Source organism: Ischnura elegans, chromosome 2, assembly GCF_921293095.1.
Source record: "Ischnura elegans chromosome 2, ioIscEleg1.1, whole genome shotgun sequence".
Classification (NCBI taxonomy): Eukaryota; Metazoa; Arthropoda; class Insecta; order Odonata; family Coenagrionidae; genus Ischnura; species Ischnura elegans.
The window spans coordinates 109,535,472-109,558,049 of record NC_060247.1 but is presented as its reverse complement, the minus strand read 5'-3'; the positions used below and the strand labels follow the sequence as shown (position 1 = coordinate 109,558,049).

Below are 22,578 nucleotides of genomic sequence, written 5' to 3'. Positions count from 1 at the left end.
AGTAGGAGGCCCTGGAGCGTCCTGAAGATGCCTGGTTTATGCTGCAACGTGAGATTTCACTGTTGAATAATTTCTCACCTATTTGATAGGGGAAATGCCACCATAGGTTCTTCCCAAGATGACCAATTCTTTCTTTCATTGGAGGGGAGTTGACACCGTTTTATTTATACTGAGTTAAAGGGGACTGAGATCAAATCGACGGATTAATGTAGCTCCGTAAATGTTATTAGGGGCATAAATTCAACAAATGTTGAATCATCACTCGCAAAACAAAATGTATCACATGTAATTCGACATAGTCACGCAAAATATGCAAATGGGAAAAATGCATGTATCACAAATGTAATTAAGACAGAACAAAAGAGAATAAAAAGAGACTCACAGGAGTGTTCAATTATTGGTGACACCACTAAAAGATCAACACATGTTCCTAATAGTGCGAAAAATCCCGGTACACTTTAACATGTTCCTAACTCTGAGAAAGGTGGTTGCACCACCGAATATTTGAAATTGGGTGATACACGATTTTGTGTTACAAACATTGACATTAGCCACGTGCTTAAAATCTATTCGAATGCCTTCAGCAATTTTCTGAAGTGAAGCATGGAAGAGACCTTGTTCATTGCCGACTCAGAGCTGGCTTTACGATCCATACACCATATTATCCATCAATTTTATGTCAATAGTCAAATTATAATTATAATAATAATTCACCAAATTCCATTTTTACGCACATGCGGTACGTTGTCCAGTCTGCTTGCCAAGTGCTATGTTATACTTCGCTCTTTTCCCTAGCATCTAAATGAGCAATTTATCCTCCCTAGCTGGCCCAGGTGTCTGAAGCTAATAAGCCTGAGCGAATTTTCACTACCTCATGGCGTAAGATATCACGAGGGCTGTGCTCCTTAGCAAAATAAATATTATAAAATAAATATAATAAATTATCTCGCAAAATCGGCTCTTGAATAAATTGGAAATCAAAGGAGTTCACTGCGTTTAGTTTAAAATGAATGAATGAATGGCCATTATAATATAAGAAGTTCTTTCCCTGGCAGGCTACTTTTGTGGTAAAGATGTGTTTCAGTCGCATTTTATACCATGCCGGTATGGTGTAGCATTTGGAGGAGGCTACCGACAGCTGAGGTCATTTGAGCCATGAGGTAAGGATATGGAAGAAAGGGTGGAGATAAACCCGGCGTCCGCATTAGCCTATTCTTAACGGAAGGCGCCGAGGCGACCATCCGACGGACGGAGTGTTACGCGTGAAATGTCCTCCACACAATATTCAAGCAGGGATCGGGCAGTCTCTGAAAATTCTCTGCCCCCGCCAGGATTTGAACTCGGGGTGGGAATCCAAGACTCTAGGCACCATACTACAACGGCCACTCATCGAAACTTAAAAAACCTGGCAGGTATAAGTGTCGCTAAGTTCATACTTTAGCTTAACCACTCTCTTTCTCTGTATTTTACTATCTCTCATTATGTTTTAACCTCAAGTTCTCCTAGCATTCTATGGTAATCGCATGCACAAGGCGTTGCTGTATTGGCAGTACTTAAATACATTTCTTTTCATAAATTAAACAAAGAGACGTAGTGCAAACATTTTAATTATACTAAATCATAAATCTTCTCTTACTCACAAAATTCATTCAATAACTCAAGTTAATTGTTTTAAAATAATTTTTTTATGTTCCGAACTCAATCGGGTGAAATGTTCATTATTTTGCACACCGATCCAACTCAGATTTTCTCTTTATTCCAAAGTTTCTCTTTTAAGCGAATATTCGTCGTGAAAAAATGAATCATCTTTTTCAGTCGCCTTCGCTATCAACAATTTCTTGTAAATGTATACCGCAGGCATCTGAATCTTTTATACCATTTATGACGGCAGTCAATATTTCTTCTAACTCCGGCTTTTCTGTCTTCACACGGGTCTCCACGCACTGCGCTACCTTGACTAAATACCTGCAAAGAGGACAAAAGAAATTATTAAAATTAGAATGTCATTTGATTGATGAATTTCAAACAACACATGAATAGAGAATGCGTGAAATCTGAATTACTAAAGGAGGGGCTTCAAAGAATATTGAATACTAGCACACCACCCGACGATGCTCGGGAAACATAGAACCCATTACAGTGGGAAACTTGGAACTTTGAATTAATAGTCACATAGCAGGGTGTGTAGGCAAGCTGAACATCTACCAATAGAAAAAACTATTACCTTATTCCGCGCACTGGATCAGCATATACTTTGCTTCACAGCATTGATCTCTATGTGTCCGTATACGTGTGTAGACCAAAAACGTGTCGTGAACTCATACCCCAGCAAAAAGGTTTGCACCGAGAGGTTTAAGAGATATGAGTATTATTATTTGAGTCATGTTTTCCCACTAAGTGAGTAAAGAGGTGTGCCTATTCGGCAGGATATCAAACCACATAAGTTGTATGACGTGACGTAACAAGTGGTAATAAGAAATCGACGCTAAGGACAGGACCGAAAGTAGCACGACGGGGTTCGGGAACATGAGATACACCTATGCACCTATACACAGGCTTGTGCATTGCACAAGCCTACTGAACCTGATGACCACGTTCTTACCTATCACCCTAAATATATCCTGAGAGACATCCACCCTATCATCAGCACAAACCACACTACATCCAGTCTACTCCCTTCCTGCTCTTCTATCAGGTACGGAGAGGCACCCAACCTGCGCAACATATCCCGATCCACTCTCCCCGACCTCCCCCACACTGCCACCCCTTCTTCTTCCTCCTCACCATGCACCCGCCCAAGATGCAAGTGCCGCTCCTCCTTTCGCTTCACCTCCCCACCAGTCATCAACAAATCTTCCTCCCCCCCCAGCTGCACATCCTTTGATGCCGTCTACCGACTATTCTGCGCTTTCTGCCCTGCATACTACATTAGAGAATGCAACACTCCCAGTCTCTGCCCGAATGAATAACCACCGCCAATCCACCAAGTCCCGCCCATTCGTTGAGTATGTTCCCCAACACTCCGCCTCCTTTGCCCCAAAACGACACGACGCATACTTTTCAACCCTAACCTAAAATAAGAACACTAAAGTGTTTCGTATTATTTTCAATAGCCCATTATATGGGCTATTCAAAACCGTTTGGTTGAATATAGTAACAAATATTAGAACGTAGGTTTCCGCGGCGATGGTGTGATCTCTGCATTCCTTCAGGGTTTACTTCCGCGTCAGCTTGTTTGTAAACAACTGGCGCTCTAGCAACTGGCAACCCAGCGCTCACTAAGTACTCCAGTGGATCTAAAATTATGGTGCACGGTATTTCCCCGCCGTACGGTATTACCCCGCTGTTCCCTAATTTTCGTGCGCTTAATATTGTTTTTGAGATACCATCATTCTTGTATTTATCACGTAGTAATCGTTACTTATATCACTCAGTCAGACTATGTCGCAAGTTCAATGGGGATCGCATTCATCACTGCATGGTATAATTGGGTAAAGATGGTGTGCCCCAATCTAAGGCGAGTGATGGTGAACTGTACTTAGCGAAATCTCCATGTAGGCACAGACTTTATGCCCTCAGCTTATCATTTTGAATGGCCACCCATGTGTTGTCTCCGGGCAAAATTCCGAAGCGCATCTTTCAGGTATTCCCCGAGCAATGCCTTCATTAGAGAATTAAATGAATAAGGTACTATTTTGGCGTATCGGTCGGCCTTATTGTTTCCTGCTCTGCCAGCATGCACCGCTATCCACATGAAGACTAACCCTGTCCCTTTTAGACTAATGAATGTGGGATAAAGGGATATTAACAATGTGTGAGTAATGTATGTTAAAAAATCTCAGCTGCTGACGTATTCATACCGGAACACTCGGATCCTAATGGATGGGTAAGTTGATCAATTTCTTTCAGAATAATCGAAACTGAATGCGACACTAACTCATGCGTGTTTCAACTAGATTACGAAAGGACGCAGCGCACAGCGGGCTGAAATTGAAAAAAGCTGGCCAATTTAAAAACGACTTTTTGACCTAATAAGAAGACACTTCGCATAATTATTCTCAAATAAATTGTACATAATTTTCCTGATTCATTATTTCCTGTTCTCTCACGTTAACAATATATATGTGGTTAACGTTGAACTAAAAGTTTGCGAAAAACAACCGCTATCGATTTTTTTCTGTAAATTGCCAAGTTCATCCTCTCGCAGCGCTATCATGTATTGCTTCACTGATAAAATTGTTATGCTATAGTAATAAGTAGTTTTTCTTCTTTTTGGAGGGTTTTTCAAAGATTTTATGTCATTATTAATTATAGATATATAACAAAATGACGGAACTTGCTTTTTAGCCATTTTTTCATTCTTCTTCTTCTAAGTAGTCAACCCTTGGGTTGGTTTGCAGTAGTCTTTCATCTCCGTCTATCTTCCGCCAGCCTCTTCAGCTCCAGATAGTTGTTGCAGCCTTTGTCCTTCATTACTTGGGTAATGTAACTCAACCTCGGCCTTCCTCTGCCGCTCTTCCCCTCTACGGTGCCCTCCAAAACTGTCTTTACCAATCCATCATGTCTCAGTAAATGACCAACCCATTTATTTCTCCTTGCAGTTAAAATATTCCACAGGTCTGCTTTCACTCCCAGTCTATCCAGTATTTCTTCATTCGTAACCCGGTCTACCCATGAAACTTTTAAAATTCTACGGTAGCACCATAGTTCAAAAGCATCAATTCTTTTTTTCTCTGCTGCTCCTATTGTCCAAGTTTCACTACCATAAAGCATTATGCTCCATACAAAAGTTTTGAGTAGATTCATCTTAATCTTGATACTCATGTTTTTTGAAACGTATATCTTTCTCTTCTTGTTGAAAGCTATTTTTGCCTGTTGTATTCTAATGCTAATTTCCCTTTTGCTTCTGGAATCCATGGTGATCTTGCTTCCTAAATACGTGAATTCTTCTCAGCATTGTTCAGCTGTGTATTACCCAAGGTTATATGTGCTGGTATTCCTGTTTTGCTTACAACGAGTCCTGCTTTTTGCTTTTGGTCCTGCTTAACTTTAGATTGTATCTAGCCAGCGTGACTTCCATCTCCCTAAGCACTTCTTGTAGTTGGTCTTCACTTTCTGCCAAGACTGCTAAGTCGTCCGCAAAACATAGCTTATATATCCTCTGCCCATGGACCTTAATTCCTGCTTCCGGTAAGTTGCTCTCTGCCTCGTCCAGTGCTCTTTGTAGGCATAAGTTAAATAGCGCAGGTGACAATGAACATCCGTGTCTCACTCCTTTTCTAATTTTGGCCTGCTGTTCATATTGTCCAAATCTCAGCACTGCAATTTCTTCTCTATAGTGACCCCTAGATAGATAATTCTTCTGTCTTTGTAATTTATCTTTGCTTCTTTCATTATCGTAAAGAGCTGCTTCCAATCAACACTATCAAAAGCTTTTTCAAAATCGACAAAAGCTATGTAGGTGTTCTTTTCTTTACTCAGTCTTTTCTCTAGTATTATTCTAATGGCAAGTACTGCATCTCTGGTCCCTCGACATTTTCTAAATCCAAATTGGTCTTCGCTGAGGAGAGTTTCAACCTTATCTTCAATCCGGCTTAGTACAATGTTAGTCAGTATTTTAGAGGCATGTGTGACAAGGCTCAATGTGCGGTATTGTTCACATCTGTTGGCTGATGTTTTCTTTGGGATTGGTATCATTATACACTTTTGGTAGTCTGAGGGAATGTCACCTTTTTCGTAAATCTCACACACTAGTTGATATAGTGCATTATGTATTTCTTCTCCAGTCGTCTTCAATAGTTCTGTTGGTATGTCATCTATGCCAGGTGCTTTATTATTCTTGAGTTTTGATAGTGCTTTGTCAAATTCTCCCCTCAGTATGCTGTCTCCTTCCTCTTCTTGATTGACTCCACCTTCGTTCTCAATCACTGTGCTAATACTAATTGTCCAATGTCCATCATATAACTCCTCGGTGTATTGTTTCCATATTTTTCCCAATTCATCTTGTTCATAAATTATTTTGCCATTTTCGTTCCGTAGTCCATTGCTTCTAGTTCTATGATTTCCAAAGAATTACTTCACTATGCCATAAGCCGAATCCATTTCATTACGTTTCATATGTTCTTCGACTTCTTGGGATTTACCTTTCCAGAAGGCCTCTTTTGCTTTTATGGTTTCTCTGTTTATTTCGTTTCTGAGAGCCCTGTACTGTATTTGTGCTTCGACTGTATTATTATTTTTCAATGTTCTTCTTTCTTCAATTTTTTGTACAAGGTCAGCAGTTATCCATTGTTTCCTGTTAATCTGCCTCCGCTTGCCTAATACTACTTCTGCTGTTGTTAGCACTCTGTTTTTTATCATTTCCCATTTGTCGTTAATAGTCTTTGGCTTCTCAGTTCTTTGTTTATTTGTTTGTTCTTTGAATAAGGAAAGCACCTATTTTTCTTTTAACTTTCCTACATCCCATTTAACTGCATACTTTGTTTGAAGCTTTTTAAACTTTAAATTACACTCTGATAAGACTAAATTGTGGTCGCTGTCAATATCTGGTCCGGCATAACTTTTACTGTCTTTAATTTGGTTTCTAAATCTCTGCTTCACCAGTATATAATCAATCTGGTGTCTTCGTTGTCCATCTGGTGCTTTCCATGTGTACCTTCTGCGTGGGTGATGTTGATACCACGTATTTGTTATTATTAAATGATATCGGGAGCAGAACTCTACTAGTCGGTCACCTCTCTCATTTCTTTTGCCCAAACCAAAAGGTCCAACAATCATTCCTTCTCTTCCTTCTCCGACCGTGGCATTGCAGTCGCCCATTATTATAACAGTTTCCTCCCCTTTTATTCATTCTATCAACTCAAACAGCATATCATAGACTTTCTCCACTTCTTCATCTCTTTCATTAGTAGTTGGCAATTACACTTGTATGAAGATAGTATCTTTTGGTTTTGTGTTTAGTTTAACGAGGATTATCCTCCCGTAACACTGTAGGTATCCTTTAACTTTCTATCCAGCTTCTTTCTTCATCACTATTGCAACTCCTCCTACTCCAGGTCTACCTTCAATTGTTCCTGTGTGCATTACTTTGTAGTCTCCGCTCCAGAACTCACCGTTATCTGGCCATTTTGTCTCTGCAACGCCAATGATATCTATTTTCATTCTATCCATTTCCATCTTACATTCTCTAGTTTTCCTGTCTTAAGGAGAGTTCTCACATTCCAGGTACCAACTTGCATATTCCTATTCTTTTTATTATTTGAAACGAAAGCTTGAGCAGTCCCCTCCCGGAGATCCGCATGGGGTACTAATCCGGAATATTTTACTAAAGCTTGTTCCATCATGACTACTGATACTTGAGACATCCAAGGATCTTTAATGCAGTAGTGTCTGAGTTCCGTTCTGCATCCTATGCCGTTGACCAATGGTAGGTTCTTCCGCCTTTAGGGGTAATTTCTTACCCCAAGGGCAAGAGGGTGCCCTAACTCCACGAACTGTGGAGGATGGTGCTTATCCCGGCATCCACTCGGTCCCCTGCCACTTAGCCCATTATTGAATGGTTGCCCGCTCTCCACCACTTGGAGGTGTGGCTCGGGGTTTCTCTGTCATTGGGCACTGTGACCAAGGGGCATTTCTCAGGCCCTCAAGATCTTGGAGAGCCATTATTTTTTCATAAAGGAAGAGAAAAAGTTGATACTTCCGCTGATTTCCGCCAAGTGACTAAAACCATGCTCTCTATACAGCTTCTACTTTCTGAATTTAAAGTAAAATCTTGCTCCTACTTTCAACCCCGAATTTCACATCGTTTTTTCGAGCGCGAGGTCGACTCTGCTTCTGGCTGCGGCGGAGAGTAGGCCACGCGACAAGCTTGTGGATGTGATATGGCCACATTCAAACTTTATTCAAATTCGAACATTATAAACCTTAAGCTGAAGATGGGACTAACTTGTCCCGTCTTCAGCTTAAGGTTTATAGAAGACTTCTGCCGACTGCACACCGGATACGGCACGACAATGTATGGCGCGGCGTTATGCTTTAAGGCGCCTCATGCTTCAAGGTTTGTATTGGTTTGAATGGAAGTGCCACACACTGCATCGGCACGGTAAGGCAAGGCAAAGTAGCGCCCTCCTGATAGCGTTCTCCTCCTGCTAGGAGATGAACATACAAGATTAAATACAGATCCATCGTTAACATTTGAATAATTACCAAATGTAAGGTCATATTAAAAGGAAAATCTTCAGGTTTGATATGTTCTAAAGTAAAAAAAAGCTTTCTTGTCTTCCTTAAGAAACGATAAAAAATGGCAAGGAGGAAATATTCCGCTACAAGTGGAGAATATATTGCAAAAACTCAATCCAATTGCGATCATTCAACCGGTATCGGATTCATATTCTCTTTTGTCAACAACGAAATGAATCATCTCGGTTTTGTGGCTAAAAGGAGGAAAATTGAAAGATATAACGCCACAAACTGTCGATACGTGGTATTCTTCGGCGTATGTTTTTCACCTCATAGGAGTAAATGATACAAGATAGTGACCTGCAGAATTTACCTCCTGAAATGGGAATCTGAGAAGATACAGCTATCACAGTCCCTTACAACTAATAACCACTTGACATGCGCCATTACTTTTTAAACTGACTAAATGAGAAGAGTGAGAGGCAATAAATTTGGTGCATGGTATCTCTACATAGGTTAAATGACCAAAAATCCCCATCCCTCAGGCAGAAATCTTCAGACAAATCGGTCTGCGCGGGGATCACCGTAGTGCAGTGCATTTATAGCGACAGGCGAAATATGTCTAGTCTGTTTACCGTAGGGTGGCTCACGGGCCCGCCGCGGCACAGGTAGCCGGCGCGCCGGCTACCTGTGCCGGTCCCATAGTTTTTATGGTAGGTCCTTTCCTCCCCCCGGCGCTCGCGGCTCGCGGACCGACTAAGGTAGCGGGCGGGCCCGTGCGACACCCTACGGTATACAGACTATAGTATAGTCCATAGTATAGTCAATACGTTGAGAGAACTGGTAACATAAATAATCTGGCTTTAATGAGATCAGGAGTCCTTCCTCTTATGTTGTGCACTGCCAATAGTTGACGTTACGTTGTTGGATTTATGGAGTAATTAATCCAAAAATAAAATCAAATGTTGTTGTTTTCATATATCAATAGTTATAAAAAATTCCGGCTCTGCTCTTAATTTTGCATTTAACAGTTTTGGGTTCCGTTTTTCGTTAATGGAAGGGAAGCGATGGTGTTCAATCAGGGATAGCAAGTGAAACGAATCGAAACTGTTTCGTTTCGACCAGGAGGGAAACTAAAATACCTAGGTTTAGTTTTGTTCCCGCACGAAGTGACCAAGGAACTTAGTTTCAGCCCGGGGCGAAACATTACCCCGGGGAACGAAAATAAATTAATCGAATCTTCGCTGCTCATAGTTAAGTTTCGATCCCATAAGTTGAGTGGAGGGGGTTAAGAGGAAAAAGTTTCGACCCATTACGTTTGACATGCGTGTAGAGAGGTTAAAACATTGAGCTTAACAACCGAATGGCTAATTTCTGTTCACCGTTCTCCTGTTAGTGGTAAAAATATGAGTGCCCCATGCATTTAATGGCGGTAGGCTGAACTTCTACTTCATTCAACCATACTCAGTACTCGGTGTGTTTGTCGAAACTAAACTGTCCGAAGGTGAAGAACGTGGTCCCTTCTGCAAGACACATTTTTTATATTTCGTTTCGTCCCAGAGATTTAGTTTAGTTTCCACCCGAAGTAGTTTTGACTCCGATTTCGTTTCGACCCTGAATTTAACTCCTTTGGTTTAAATCCATTTTGTTTCGTTTCTAAATTTTGATCATCGGAACGAAACCATTGAAATTATGATGGCTTTTTCTTTCTATCGCCACACTTGTCTTCAAGTCGCCTTACCGTGACGTATGTTAGGGTGCGTTTATACTGTGTAACATGTCATGCAAACATGCTATATGTAAAAAGTTTCCTGTAACATTTGTTTTATATAACATTTTTTTTATAACAAGAGTCCATCGGAGCCAAAAATGCTCAAATAACATGTTACAGATTCATTCCAAGCCCACTCGTCAATTAGCTATCCCCACCATGCGCCTCACCTCTTTTTTTATAACATGTTACAAATTTTACCACTTGCGGGAAACCAAAAACTTGTTATATAACACGAATTTTGTTTTGCAACACAATGTTACATGTAACTTGTTACACGGATTTTTACCTTTACTCTCAACCATCGGGGAAGGCACAGCGAGGCCAGACTAAGTTAAATTGAGTCGCCGCGCCGTGCCTCAGCCGGTGTGCGGCAGGCCTAATAATTCTTGCTAGATTGACAGCAGCAACAGCTACTTCGCTCTGCATTGAATTCAGTGCGAATTAGCCGGCATTTATTCGTTCAGAAACCGGACAAAACAGCCCTTGGCAACCGATTATTTCGCCATCAATGAATCGGTTGCCTATCCAGCATTCTTCCTTGAATTTCGCATGATCATTGCTTACCGGCAAATATTTCTTTCAAACCCTGGCATCGGTGTCTCGCGAACATTACACAGGTCATCAGGACTCCCGATGATCATAATTGGACTGCAGGCTTTCAGCTTCTGGGACGCATAAGTAGTCTTTTCGCTATCACTCATAACTGAGAACAAATAAGACCGCAAATTAAACATGAAAGTAAAGTTTCATCTCAGTCACATAAATAGATTAGATAATAATAAATCCCTCAAAGACTTACACTGTATAATGTCTGGGCGGCAGAATAATGACAGTGCAGACTCAAATAATTGGTCCATAAATCTTGATAATTCCAATACTCTGTGGGACACCATTATTTCTATCACGTTATTTGCATATCGGCGACTGCATTCTTGGACTTCATCCCTTTTGCTTTGGGAAAAATAATAAATGCATGATTATTTTTTAACACGTTGCGTACCGGTGTATTTACATGTAGAGCACAGCGAAACACACAGGGAAAAATGACGAGAATTCCCGCTATTCGTGGGTATACTAGTTAATACAGAAGTAGGAAAGTTAAACATTAAATTTATAATATATATTTATATTATAAATTTAATGTATATTATATTATGTTATGTTATGTTATGTTATGTTATGTTATGTTATGTTATGTTATGTTATGTTATGTTATGTTATGTTATGTTATGTTATGTTATGTTATGTTATGTTATGTTATGTTATGTTATGTTATGTTATGTTATGTTATGTTATGTTATGTTATGTTATGTTATGTTATGTTATGTTATGTTATGTTATGTTATGTTATGTTATGTTATGTTATGTTATGTTATGTTATGTTATGTTATGTTATGTTATGTTATGTTATGTTATGTTATGTTATGTTATGTTATGTTATGTTATGTTATGTTATGTTATGTTATGTTATGTTATGTTATGTTATGTTATGTTATGTTATGTTATGTTATGTTATGTTATGTTATGTTATGTTATGTTATGTTATGTTATGTTATGTTATGTTATGTTATGTTATGTTATGTTATGTTATGTTATGTTATGTTATGTTATGTTATGTTATGTTATGTTATGTTATGTTATGTTATGTTATGTTATGTTATGTTATGTTATGTTATGTTATGTTATGTTATGTTATGTTATGTTATGTTATGTTATGTTATGTTATGTTATGTTATGTTATGTTATGTTATGTTATGTTATGTTATGTTATGTTATGTTATGTTATGTTATGTTATGTTATGTTATGTTATGTTATGTTATGTTATGTTATGTTATGTTATGTTATGTTATGTTATGTTATGTTATGTTATGTTATGTTATGTTATGTTATGTTATGTTATGTTATGTTATGTTATGTTATGTTATGTTATGTTATGTTATGTTATGTTATGTTATGTTATGTTATGTTATGTTATGTTATGTTATGTTATGTTATGTTATGTTATGTTATGTTATGTTATGTTATGTTATGTTATGTTATGTTATGTTATGTTATGTTATGTTATGTTATGTTATGTTATGTTATGTTATGTTATGTTATGTTATGTTATGTTATGTTATGTTATGTTATGTTATGTTATGTTATGTTATGTTATGTTATGTTATGTTATGTTATGTTATGTTATGTTATGTTATGTTATGTTATGTTATGTTATGTTATGTTATGTTATGTTATGTTATGTTATGTTATGTTATGTTATGTTATGTTATGTTATGTTATGTTATGTTATGTTATGTTATGTTATGTTATGTTATGTTATGTTATGTTATGTTATGTTATGTTATATTATATTATATTATATTATGTTATGTTATGTTATGTTATATTATGTTATGTTATATTATATTATGTTATAATTATAATTATAAATATTATATTATGTTATATTATATTATATTATATTATATTATATTATATTATATTATATTATATTATATTATATTATATTATATTATATTATATTATATTATATTATATTATATTATATTATATTATATTATATTATATTATATTATATTATATTATATTATATTATATTATATTATATTATATTATATTATATTATATTATATTATATTATATTATATTATATTATATTATATTATATTATATTATATTATATTATATTATATTATATTATATTATATTATATTATATTATATTATATTATATTATATTATATTATATTATATTATATTATATTATATTATATTATATTATGTTATAATATTATATTATAACATAATATAATATTATAACATGATATTTATCTGGAATTATCTCGTCTGTTTCAAGGAATATACAGTAAAGCCATGAAAAAACATTCCCGGAAGGATAATAAAGATAATAAAAAAACTTGGATTAATAAAGAAATAATTGAAAAAATTAAAGTTAGAGACTGCCTCTATAAGAGATGGAAAAATAGTCCCTCGAATTTGAGTTATAGAAGGGAGTATCAAACTTTTAGAAATCAAGTTAATAAAGAAATCTGCCGAGCAAAAAAGATTTTTTACTATCATAGTATAATTCGTGCAGGTAATGATGCAAAAAAGATTTGGGAACTAGTTAAGTTAATCACTGGAGCAGATAAAAATAAGGAGCCTGATCATACTATTGTTAAATATTTCTCTGGTAAGATGAATTTAAAATCTGTGGTTAATCTCTTTGTAAAGCAGTTCTCAAAAGATAACGAAGAGCTTAGAATAAATTGTTCGGAAGTTTTATATGAGTATAGTCCTGTTACAATAAATAATAGTATAGTGGTAAATTATGCAACTGAAAAAGATGTTAAAAATATTCTCAAGAATATTGAAAATAAAGGACCTGGAATTGATGGGATGAAAATTAAAGACTTAAAATCTAACAGCATCTTTATACCGGTTTAAAAAAAATTTATTAACACTAGTTTAGAAAATTCCATTGTTCCTGTTGAATTGAAAACAGCTATTGTTCGTCCGGTTTATAAAAGTGGAAATCACCTTCAAACACAGAACTATAGGCCCATATCTATCTTACCTTGTATGAGTAAAATATTAGAAAAATATGTGGCAGACATGCTGTTAAATTTTTTGGACAAAAATAGAGCAATTTTTGAGCATCAATATGGTTTTCAAAAAAAGAAAGGTACAAAGGATGCCTTAGAATACTTTTCAGAGAATATTCGAAATAATTTAGATAGAGGAAAGAATGTTGTAATAACTTACATTGATTATAAAAAGGCTTTCGATATGGTTGATCACACTTTGTTGCTTAAAAAATTATACAATATTGGAGTGAGAGGGTTGTTGCTTGATTGGTTTAAAGATTATTTATTTAATAGAAAGATGGTAGTGAAAGTTCAAAATGTTGTTAGTGATATTACCAGCATAAAAATGGGAGTGCCCCAAGGATCGATTCTGGGGCCAATTTTGTATTTAATTTATGTTAATGATATGCATGAATGTATTAAAAAATGTAATTTACTTTTGTATGCTGACGACACAGTCTTGATATCTAGTCATGTCAACTTCAAAAATGCCGTCAATAATATGCAGAATGATATCAATAATATGTTAAAATGGTCCCATGACAATAATTTAATTTTAAATGAAAAAAAATCTAAAACAATGCACATCACTTATCTTGCTTCTAATGTTAAATCAATAAATATTAAATCTCACGGTCATGAATGTCTACATTCCAACATGATAACTTGTAACTGTAATATTTTAGAACAAGTGAACGAATATAAATATTTGGGTTTGATTGTTGATTGTAATTTCACTTTTAATTCTCATGTATCAAAATTGAACCAAAAGCTCAGATGCATTATGTACAAATTTTATTATCTGAAGGACAGCGTCACGAAAAATGTACTCAAAATGATGTATCACGGTCTTTTTGAGAGCCTTCTCAGATATGGCCTTACTGTGTGGGGATCATGTGGTGTGACTAATATGAAAAGATTGAAGTCCAACCAAAAAAGGATTTTAAAAATGATTCATCAAACTAACTTTGAGGAAAATGGTGGATATTCAGGTGAATCGTATTTTAAAGACCTTGGTACATTACCACTTGATAAATTGTATCAGTACATATTAATAATTGATAATTATTTTAATAATAGATACAAAAGGAAAAGAAATATTAATAGTAATATCGATTTAAGGGCTTTAGGAATGTATGAGATTCCGCGATGTTATACGCATAAGGGTTGTAGGCAATTGAAAGTTGTTGTACCTAAACTGTTTAATGATTTGAAGAGCGAATTTAAAGAGTTAAAATCTTTGAGTGAAGTAAAAAGAAAAATTAAGGCATGGATATTGTCTGGTTGTTGATAATGGAATGTAACAGTATTTTATATATTGATATGCTTAATTGCTATTAAGAATGTTTTTTTTTTATGCATAATATGTTTGTTAGTGAAATTGTTAATTTAGTAATTTTTACAAGACACAAATTGTAAAGCTTAAATTGGCACCTGCTGACAAGCCAATTTCGGCTTAGCGGGACCAGAATGTTTGTTTTCATTTGAAAATTTACACAGTTGTATAAACATTATTTCTTGTTTGTACATAGTTAAATGAATAAATAAATAAATTATTAAATTTAAAAAAAAAAAAAAAAAAAAATATTATATTATGTTATATTATATTATATTATATTATATTATATTATATTATATTATATTATATTATATTATATTATATTATATTATATTATATTATATTATATTATATTATATTATATTATATTATATTATATTATATTATATTATATTATATTATATTATATTATATTATATTATATTATATTATATTATATTATATTATATTATATTATATTATATTATATTATATTATATTATATTATATTATATTATATTATATTATATTATATTATATTATATTATATTATATTATATTATATTATATTATATTATATAGTCCACTGTAATATATATATATATGAATATATACATATATATATATTACAGTGGACTATGACTAGTGTGGTGAATTTGGGGAACTTTACTCTTCATGATAAAAGATGACATTAAACTCTAGCACACATGTCGATAGTGGTGCGAATAACATCACCAATCTTTTAAAGAAATACTGCAATATTTTGAAAGAAAAACCTTTGCCCTCGCAATATTTTTATGCCAATTAGACTTTTAGCGGTAGGAACATTGAATTAAAATGCTGGCAAAGGAAATTACATCAAAAAAGTCGACCAAAATACTATAATAAGTAGGACATCATTTCTGGGTTTTTTATATCCCTTCAAAGAAGGAAGTACTAGCATTGTTAGAAAAGGATGAATCGGGCAATAAAAAGGAATTATGTGTACTTAACACACTTACTTCCAATTCCGAATGAGCGATTAAATTTTCAAGCTGAAATATGTCGAAGACGTGATTTTTGAAAACTTACAAATTAAATCTGCAGCCTGATTTTTCTAAATAATTCCGGTTCATTATTATAATGACAGCGCGCCTATTCAACAAAAAAACCAAACCCTTACCACTCAGAGAAAACTTATCGCTACGACACAACAGTCACTATCAAAACCAAAAATACCAAACTTAAGTCAAGCATGCCTTTTTACGAATTGATTATTCTGTTAATAGCAAGTGTTTGCCAACGTTTAGGTATATCTGTATACAGTGATACCTCGAGATACGAATATATTTATTATTTGTGTTCGTGAACTAAGAACATATCCAGAAATTTTCATGGCTACATCTTCAGAGGTATTTTTGGCTCTGTACTCATAATTGAGTGAAAATTTCAGCCCGTCCGGACACGTTGCTTTAGATGAGAGAATTAAGAAAATAACTTTTTCAAAACAAATGCAACCCATTGCAGGAAAACTTGATGAATGTATATAAATATACCGAAACGTTGTCAAATAAATATATAGGCATATAATTCTTCAAGACTTACACTGCATGACACTAATCAGCGTTAACAGTGAAGGCCAAGAGAATGAAAAAAAAACTCAAGTAAGCAGCAAGGGAATGTCTTGTCAAATGCCATTAGACCTAAATAAATTATCATCGATTCAATTTTTACTACGCTTTATTTAACTATATATAATAGCTGTTGTCTCAAAACTGTGGAACGATTTGTCTAAACAGGCAAAATACAGTGCTTCACTTGAATTTTTTTAAAAGGAATACTTTCCAGGGACCCACAAGTCTGACTAATTTGATGATACTGGATTTGATTGATCTGTTAGTTTATCGACACGTTTTAAATTGATTTAGTGTCAGAAGAAGAAATTTAGTTTTTTTCTTTCGTTTTGTTAATATTCTGTATTTCCTTAAGTCTATTTTCAACTGAGTAAATAGATTTATTTATGGATACATTAAATGCTCATGAAGTGATAAAAGAAGAAATTAATTTTTTTATGTTATTATATTACTATTTGTTATCCCTATCTCCATTGTCAGCGTACACCTTGTTATTTAATGCTATATCATAAAGGAGAACGTACTCTTAGAACAATGGATTAATTAACTATTAATTAATTTATTTATTTTTATTTACTTTTCATTTATTTATTTATTATCCGAGATTCATGGCATTCGAAATTTGAGACGTTGAATGTAAATACCAACCTGCACACATGACTGCAACGAGGACAAGGGCTGTCAGGATACAACTCATCCGGATTTCCTCCGCTTTCAAGTACTCTCATCATGCATCGTGATAAGTCAACTGATGCCATCTGTGAAAAAATAATTCCCGAGGATAAGCTGCTTCAAACTATACCCCATTAGTGTTTCCCAAAAATTAGAGGAAAACAATAACAATCCTTATGGCGGTGTTTCTTTAAACAACACATAACTTCCCGCTGGCTAAATGTACATTCAGCTAGCTTATAAACTGGGGTTAGTTTTCATAAATTTTTGAGTCGAAATTAATTTTTTTTTAATTATTCATTAGTTGGATTATATGCTTCACTATGCGTGAAATAAACTCGAGCTCATAGAGGCTGGATAACGAGGCAGCTGAAATAAATTTACCACCATGCGTGTAATGCGCATGACGTGTATAACTACAGATGTTTCAAGGTCCATGGACGACGGAAAATAAAGGGATATTGTTTATTATGTGAAATACCTAAAAATTCGTGGAAATTATCCGAAAAAGTAGACTGTCGATTTTCATGTAAAATATTCACAAAACGTTTCCTTTTTATGCATATCAAAACGGCATCAAGTCAAAAAACAGCACGTATACTGAGAGATAAATTACATGGCTTACATAAGACGCGAAATAGACTTATTTCTGAAGAGAAAGCGTGACATACTGTTTCTGGACTATGAATTTCATCAGGGTTATTATGTACATAGGGTGCTTTCCATTCATGCGACTCACGCGTCGACTAGTGCCGACTCGCGGTAACGGTTTATAACTCTCCAATTCCTGCACGTAATCGTTTGTTGACTTGTGCCACAACAGTCGGCGATACACATAGAATGGAACATGAAAACCGCTACGCAACTTCGACGTGTGTAGAAAAATTGAAAGCACCCATTGGGGGCGCAATACTGCGCTGCTGCTATTTCCCTTTTTCAAATAGCTTCGATGCTTATCCCGCAAATTTCACCACGTTATATTACGCTGATTTTGAGGGCGTTACATATTGCCCTGGTGATATATGTAGTCGGAATGAAAATTAGTGTAGGGCAAACGATGCGAGTGGAGTACTTCAGAAAGTTGTTTATAGTAATACTTAAATTATATTTTATAAATTCCTTTATCGTTATCAGGCGGTCAGCAAAAGACAATTTTAGTTTTTATGATAATACCTGATGATCCATGAGGTCCGAGAACAGGATACAACTTGACGATCGAAAACAGTTCCGCGCATTGCAGGCGACGAAAATCAAACTCGCACAATATTTATGATAAAACTCATAAATAACTCTATGATCACACTTATCAAGCATAAAGATAAATTTAAAGCAGCGGAGAAGAGATGGGGTCTCATAATGGAAATGTTAGTGATAATACATTGACAACGGCATTAATGACACTGCGTTTTTTATACTTAAATACGAAGCCGTATATATGGAATAATTAACTATACTAGGGAAAATTAGAGCAAGGCTCGATCCTAATCCATGCGTTGAATTTGATGATTTATATTCAATATAACTGACCTAACGTAACCATGCCTAGTCATGGTCGAAACCTTGAAACCATGGTCGGTTGCTGAGTTGTGACATTAAAAGTGTGGAAATTACCATTGTACTCTTCTTTTTATCATGGTTATGACTAGGTTAAATAGAATTTAAATCTGAGGGATTTGCAAGCGTTTATTTTTCGAATTTGGTGTTTCATGTTTTTGCTTTGGTCTTCATATATTATTGTGTGTTATGTATAGTTTAAAAATGGATTCTGTGGGCTTTTTCAAAACTTTTTTGTACTTAGTATTTTATGTTTTGTATTTTGGTTTTTGTGTATTTTGGGTATTTTGATGATACCTATCGACCAAGCTTGTACTAGGTATTTTATGTTTTTGTCTTCATATACTTTTTGATTTTATGTTACTATCCGACTTTGTGGTCGACTTGTAACAAGTTTTGCTATAATAATAATAATATTCGTCATAATAGCGCAGCCGCTATCTTTTACAGAAACCCCCTCCACGAGTATCACACTGGTTTAGTTACTTACATGGCTCCTGTTCATGCATTGTTGGTGCTCGATGGTGTCATCATCACGTGGTACATAAAATCCAAGTGCTGGGAGTGTGACACAAGCTGCCACTAAAGAAAACATAAGAGCATTTTATACTATATTTAGATATTCAGAGAACATTCACAATTGTAAAAAATGGAGTAGCAAAATCATTACTGTCTAACGGTTGTGGGATCTTTTTTTTTAATCCCAGGTAGTATAAAAGAAACATGTTTTGAAGAAATAATTTAACGGTTTTTCTTTCCCAAAAAAAAATATTGGGTTAATTTCATATAACAGTGTTTAGCGAAGCTATACTGTTGAGCCAATGATATTGAACAACTCATCAACTGGATAACCACACTATTGCTTGTTTACTTTCGGAAAAGAAACTATTACATCTCTTCTAAGCACACATAATTACTCGATATATTAGTCGGAGGCAAATAGCCAGGTATGGAGCTACCAGCGGGGCAACGAGACGAATATTTGAAATAGATATTACAAGTATTTTGTTACAGGGGCTCGTCGACAGCAAAGATCATTATGCACTTTCATGCTCTTTTTATAATTCCTAATACAGTTTGCCCAATAGAAATCAAAAAAGATAAAATACCAAATTTGTTTTCTAAAATGCCATTAAAATTTTATGAGTGAATCAACATTTTCAAGGTAATCGCAGAGTTTTTATTACCAGTTAGATTAAACCTATAGATCATCATTCATCATCTTTACACATAACATGATGCACATAGGCATAAAATAAAAGGCACATGCTGGAAAAATTATTAAAATCGTCTATTTTCACTTATAATATCAATGTACTGTCCTGAATATTTTTGCGCACCCGTAACCCACGAGGCATCGCCAGGTATAGTAGATGACGCAACTACGTATCTTAATACGCTAATTGCTCTGTAATATCAAAGCATGGCTCGTTCTGAATTTCCGATTATGATTTCATTACTATCCAGGATTAACGAGTAATAATACACCCAGGGTAAGCCACATAATTAAAAATTCTCCTAATTACGTTGATGAAAGAAGCGGTAAGTAATAACATTTATTAAAAAATATAAAAAAAACATGTTATTATGAAAATTTCTGTATACGAGAGCCGTGAACTACTAAAACAATAATAACAGTGTGAGCAAGAGGAAGTACCAAAAAGCAACTGAAATTAGTATTGTATCTTAACCACACGATTAACGGTCAATAGTCAATATAGCTTGTCCAATGAAAGAGGAGGCGAGGAAGAAATAAAAATAACGTTCAAGACGTTGCCTAATCAAATATTCCATTCCTCTCAATAATAATGCCTTTGAAGCAGACGAACCACATATATTTGCACAAGTTCATAATGATATGGAATCCTTTAAAGTTGATTTTTTCATTGTCAACACTTCGAAAAGTTGCAAAAAATATTTTCATTTCGTCATCTATGACCCCAAGCCGAGGTAGGCTTCTTGGTTAACACGGTATATCTCACATATGCTTTCATGAGAAAAATAAGATACTCTCAATTCCATGGCATATTTTATGTGATCATATTAAATTTTTATAACGCAAACATTCACTTTAATTCTATTCAAAAACGTGGATTTCAGTTTTCGGCTATAATCAGGGTCATAAGGCACTTTAAAATTTCTCATTTTACATGCACGACCAAGCGGAGGAAAATCTCTTATCATAAGATCAATTAATAAGACTTGAAAAAACTACTCAAAATTAGTTAGCCCTTTTTATTATTGTGAACCAGATTACCGATCATACACCACAAAAATTGATCAAACTATGATAACAACCAGAAAGCTCCAGTCGAGAAAGTAAGCATTCACTTCAAGAGCGAGTGTAAATGCCACTTCCTTGATGACTTCGTGGTTATTTAAATAGCGACGGAAGCGATATAGTTCCCCAAAATCTATCTTAGTAAATTCTATCATTGCAGCCACAAGGAAGAGGCTACTTCATTATAACGTTAATATTTGCATTTGCTAAAATAAATCCAAATGTAAAAAAACGGTCAAAGAACGACCATGTACTGAACGCAGTCGTCCAGTTCTTAAAGATCAATCACTTAATCTGTCATCGATCGATCACATTGGAGGTATTCCTTATTTTAAAAATAATTTACTCACCAATAACTGTCACAAGTAGTGAATGCATTTTTCTAAGGGATGAATTCCTCTTTCTCTCTGGTTCCACCTATCCACAAGACGGAGCGATATAAGTTCGATTTCTTACTAATCCGCACAGCACACTGCTATCCTCGTGCAGCGTGTCTGAATGAATATTTATGCTGCAACAAGTATTTCTGGGAAGATTTCTCCACAGTGCACATGTGGAGTCCTCTGCTTGCGCATAATTCAACCATCATTTAGCGATGATTAGAAAAACCAAAGCAGCACTTGCCTTATCGCTTGTTTATAGTACTCACCCTTGAAGATCAGGGAATAGATTAACTTAAAAGATAGTCGAAGCGGAAAATGCGTTTTATGCCTTGAGGTTAGGAAGCATACTGATGCACATAAATAAAAATGTATTGATTTAACCCTAGAAGGGCACACTGGGGTCCGGTGGACCCCAGGAGTTTTTTTCTTTGCTGTAACTTTTGTAATGTACAAAATATTGAAAGCTCATACCAATGTAAATTTCCTTTTATACGTTAGTAAAAGTTTCTAGTGTGTGGTGATTTTTTCAACGCGCTTATTGCTTTATAATTTAATATTGAACATGGTCTGGGGTCCATTGGACCCCAGTGTGCACTTCATGAAATTTTTTTGAAATTGCGAAAAAATATTAACACATTTGTTTATTGTCTTTTTTGCTGCTATTACATTTGTAATAATCGTATTTATACGTTTAAAGTAATTAAAATGCCATTTATCATTTTTTATCACTTTAAGATACTGGAGGACATCAACTTTTTTTGTGAAATATCTTGGTTTCCTCTTTTGCAAATAATTTAGGAATTTCGGAGTGAAAGACGTACAAACAAACTTCAATGGAATGGATTGTAGAGCAATAGTTTTGAACATATATTACTCATAATAGTAAACTATTCATCAAACATTGACGTTTGAAATAATTTAGAGATCGAAAGAAAGAGCAAAATTTGGTTTCGGATCTGCCTGGACCAAAAGGAGCAGCGCGCAACGTCAAAACTCCCCGGCAAGCTTGGGAATTACTGTTGGATAGCGCTTTACGAAATAAAATAATGACGCACACAAATGAGGAAATACAACGGCAGCGTCAAAATGTCACAATTCCTCAATGGTACCACGGTGATGTGAAGCTTTTTTTGGACTTCTATGTTTTTCTGGGGTGCAGAAGACGTGCAACACAAATTTGTATGAACTGTGGTAAACTGAGTTTGGATCTACGTTGCA

General features: G+C 34.9%; 1 protein-coding gene across 1 annotated transcript; it reads right to left on the bottom strand.

Annotated features, from left to right (window-relative positions):
- Nucleotides 1-1,589: 1,589 nt before the first annotated feature.
- Nucleotides 1,590-21,482, bottom strand: LOC124154347. The gene is made up of 6 exons (XM_046528018.1): nucleotides 21,328-21,482; nucleotides 19,187-19,278; nucleotides 17,119-17,228; nucleotides 10,752-10,903; nucleotides 10,517-10,655; nucleotides 1,590-1,965 (listed from the first exon to the last, which is right to left on the bottom strand). The coding sequence occupies exons 1-6, from the start codon at nucleotides 21,353-21,355 to the stop codon at nucleotides 1,812-1,814; spliced, it is 675 nt and encodes a 224-aa protein (XP_046383974.1). The 5' UTR covers nucleotides 21,356-21,482; the 3' UTR covers nucleotides 1,590-1,811.
- Between the last annotated feature and the right edge of the window lie 1,096 nt (nucleotides 21,483-22,578).

What these genes read in the sequence shown, in the direction of transcription:
- LOC124154347 (XM_046528018.1), bottom strand. Translation starts at nt 21,355, where the DNA reads ATGCATTCACTACTTGTGACAGTTATTG. An exon ending in CGTTGCAGTCATGTGTGCAG is followed by an intron (nt 10,904 to 17,118) that starts GTTGGTATTTAC and finishes TTTTTCCCAAAG; the next exon opens with CAAAAGGGATGAAGTCCAAG. An exon ending in TTTGAAAGAAATATTTGCCG is followed by an intron (nt 1,966 to 10,516) that starts GTAAGCAATGAT and finishes TCCTCTTTGCAG; the next exon opens with GTATTTAGTCAAGGTAGCGC.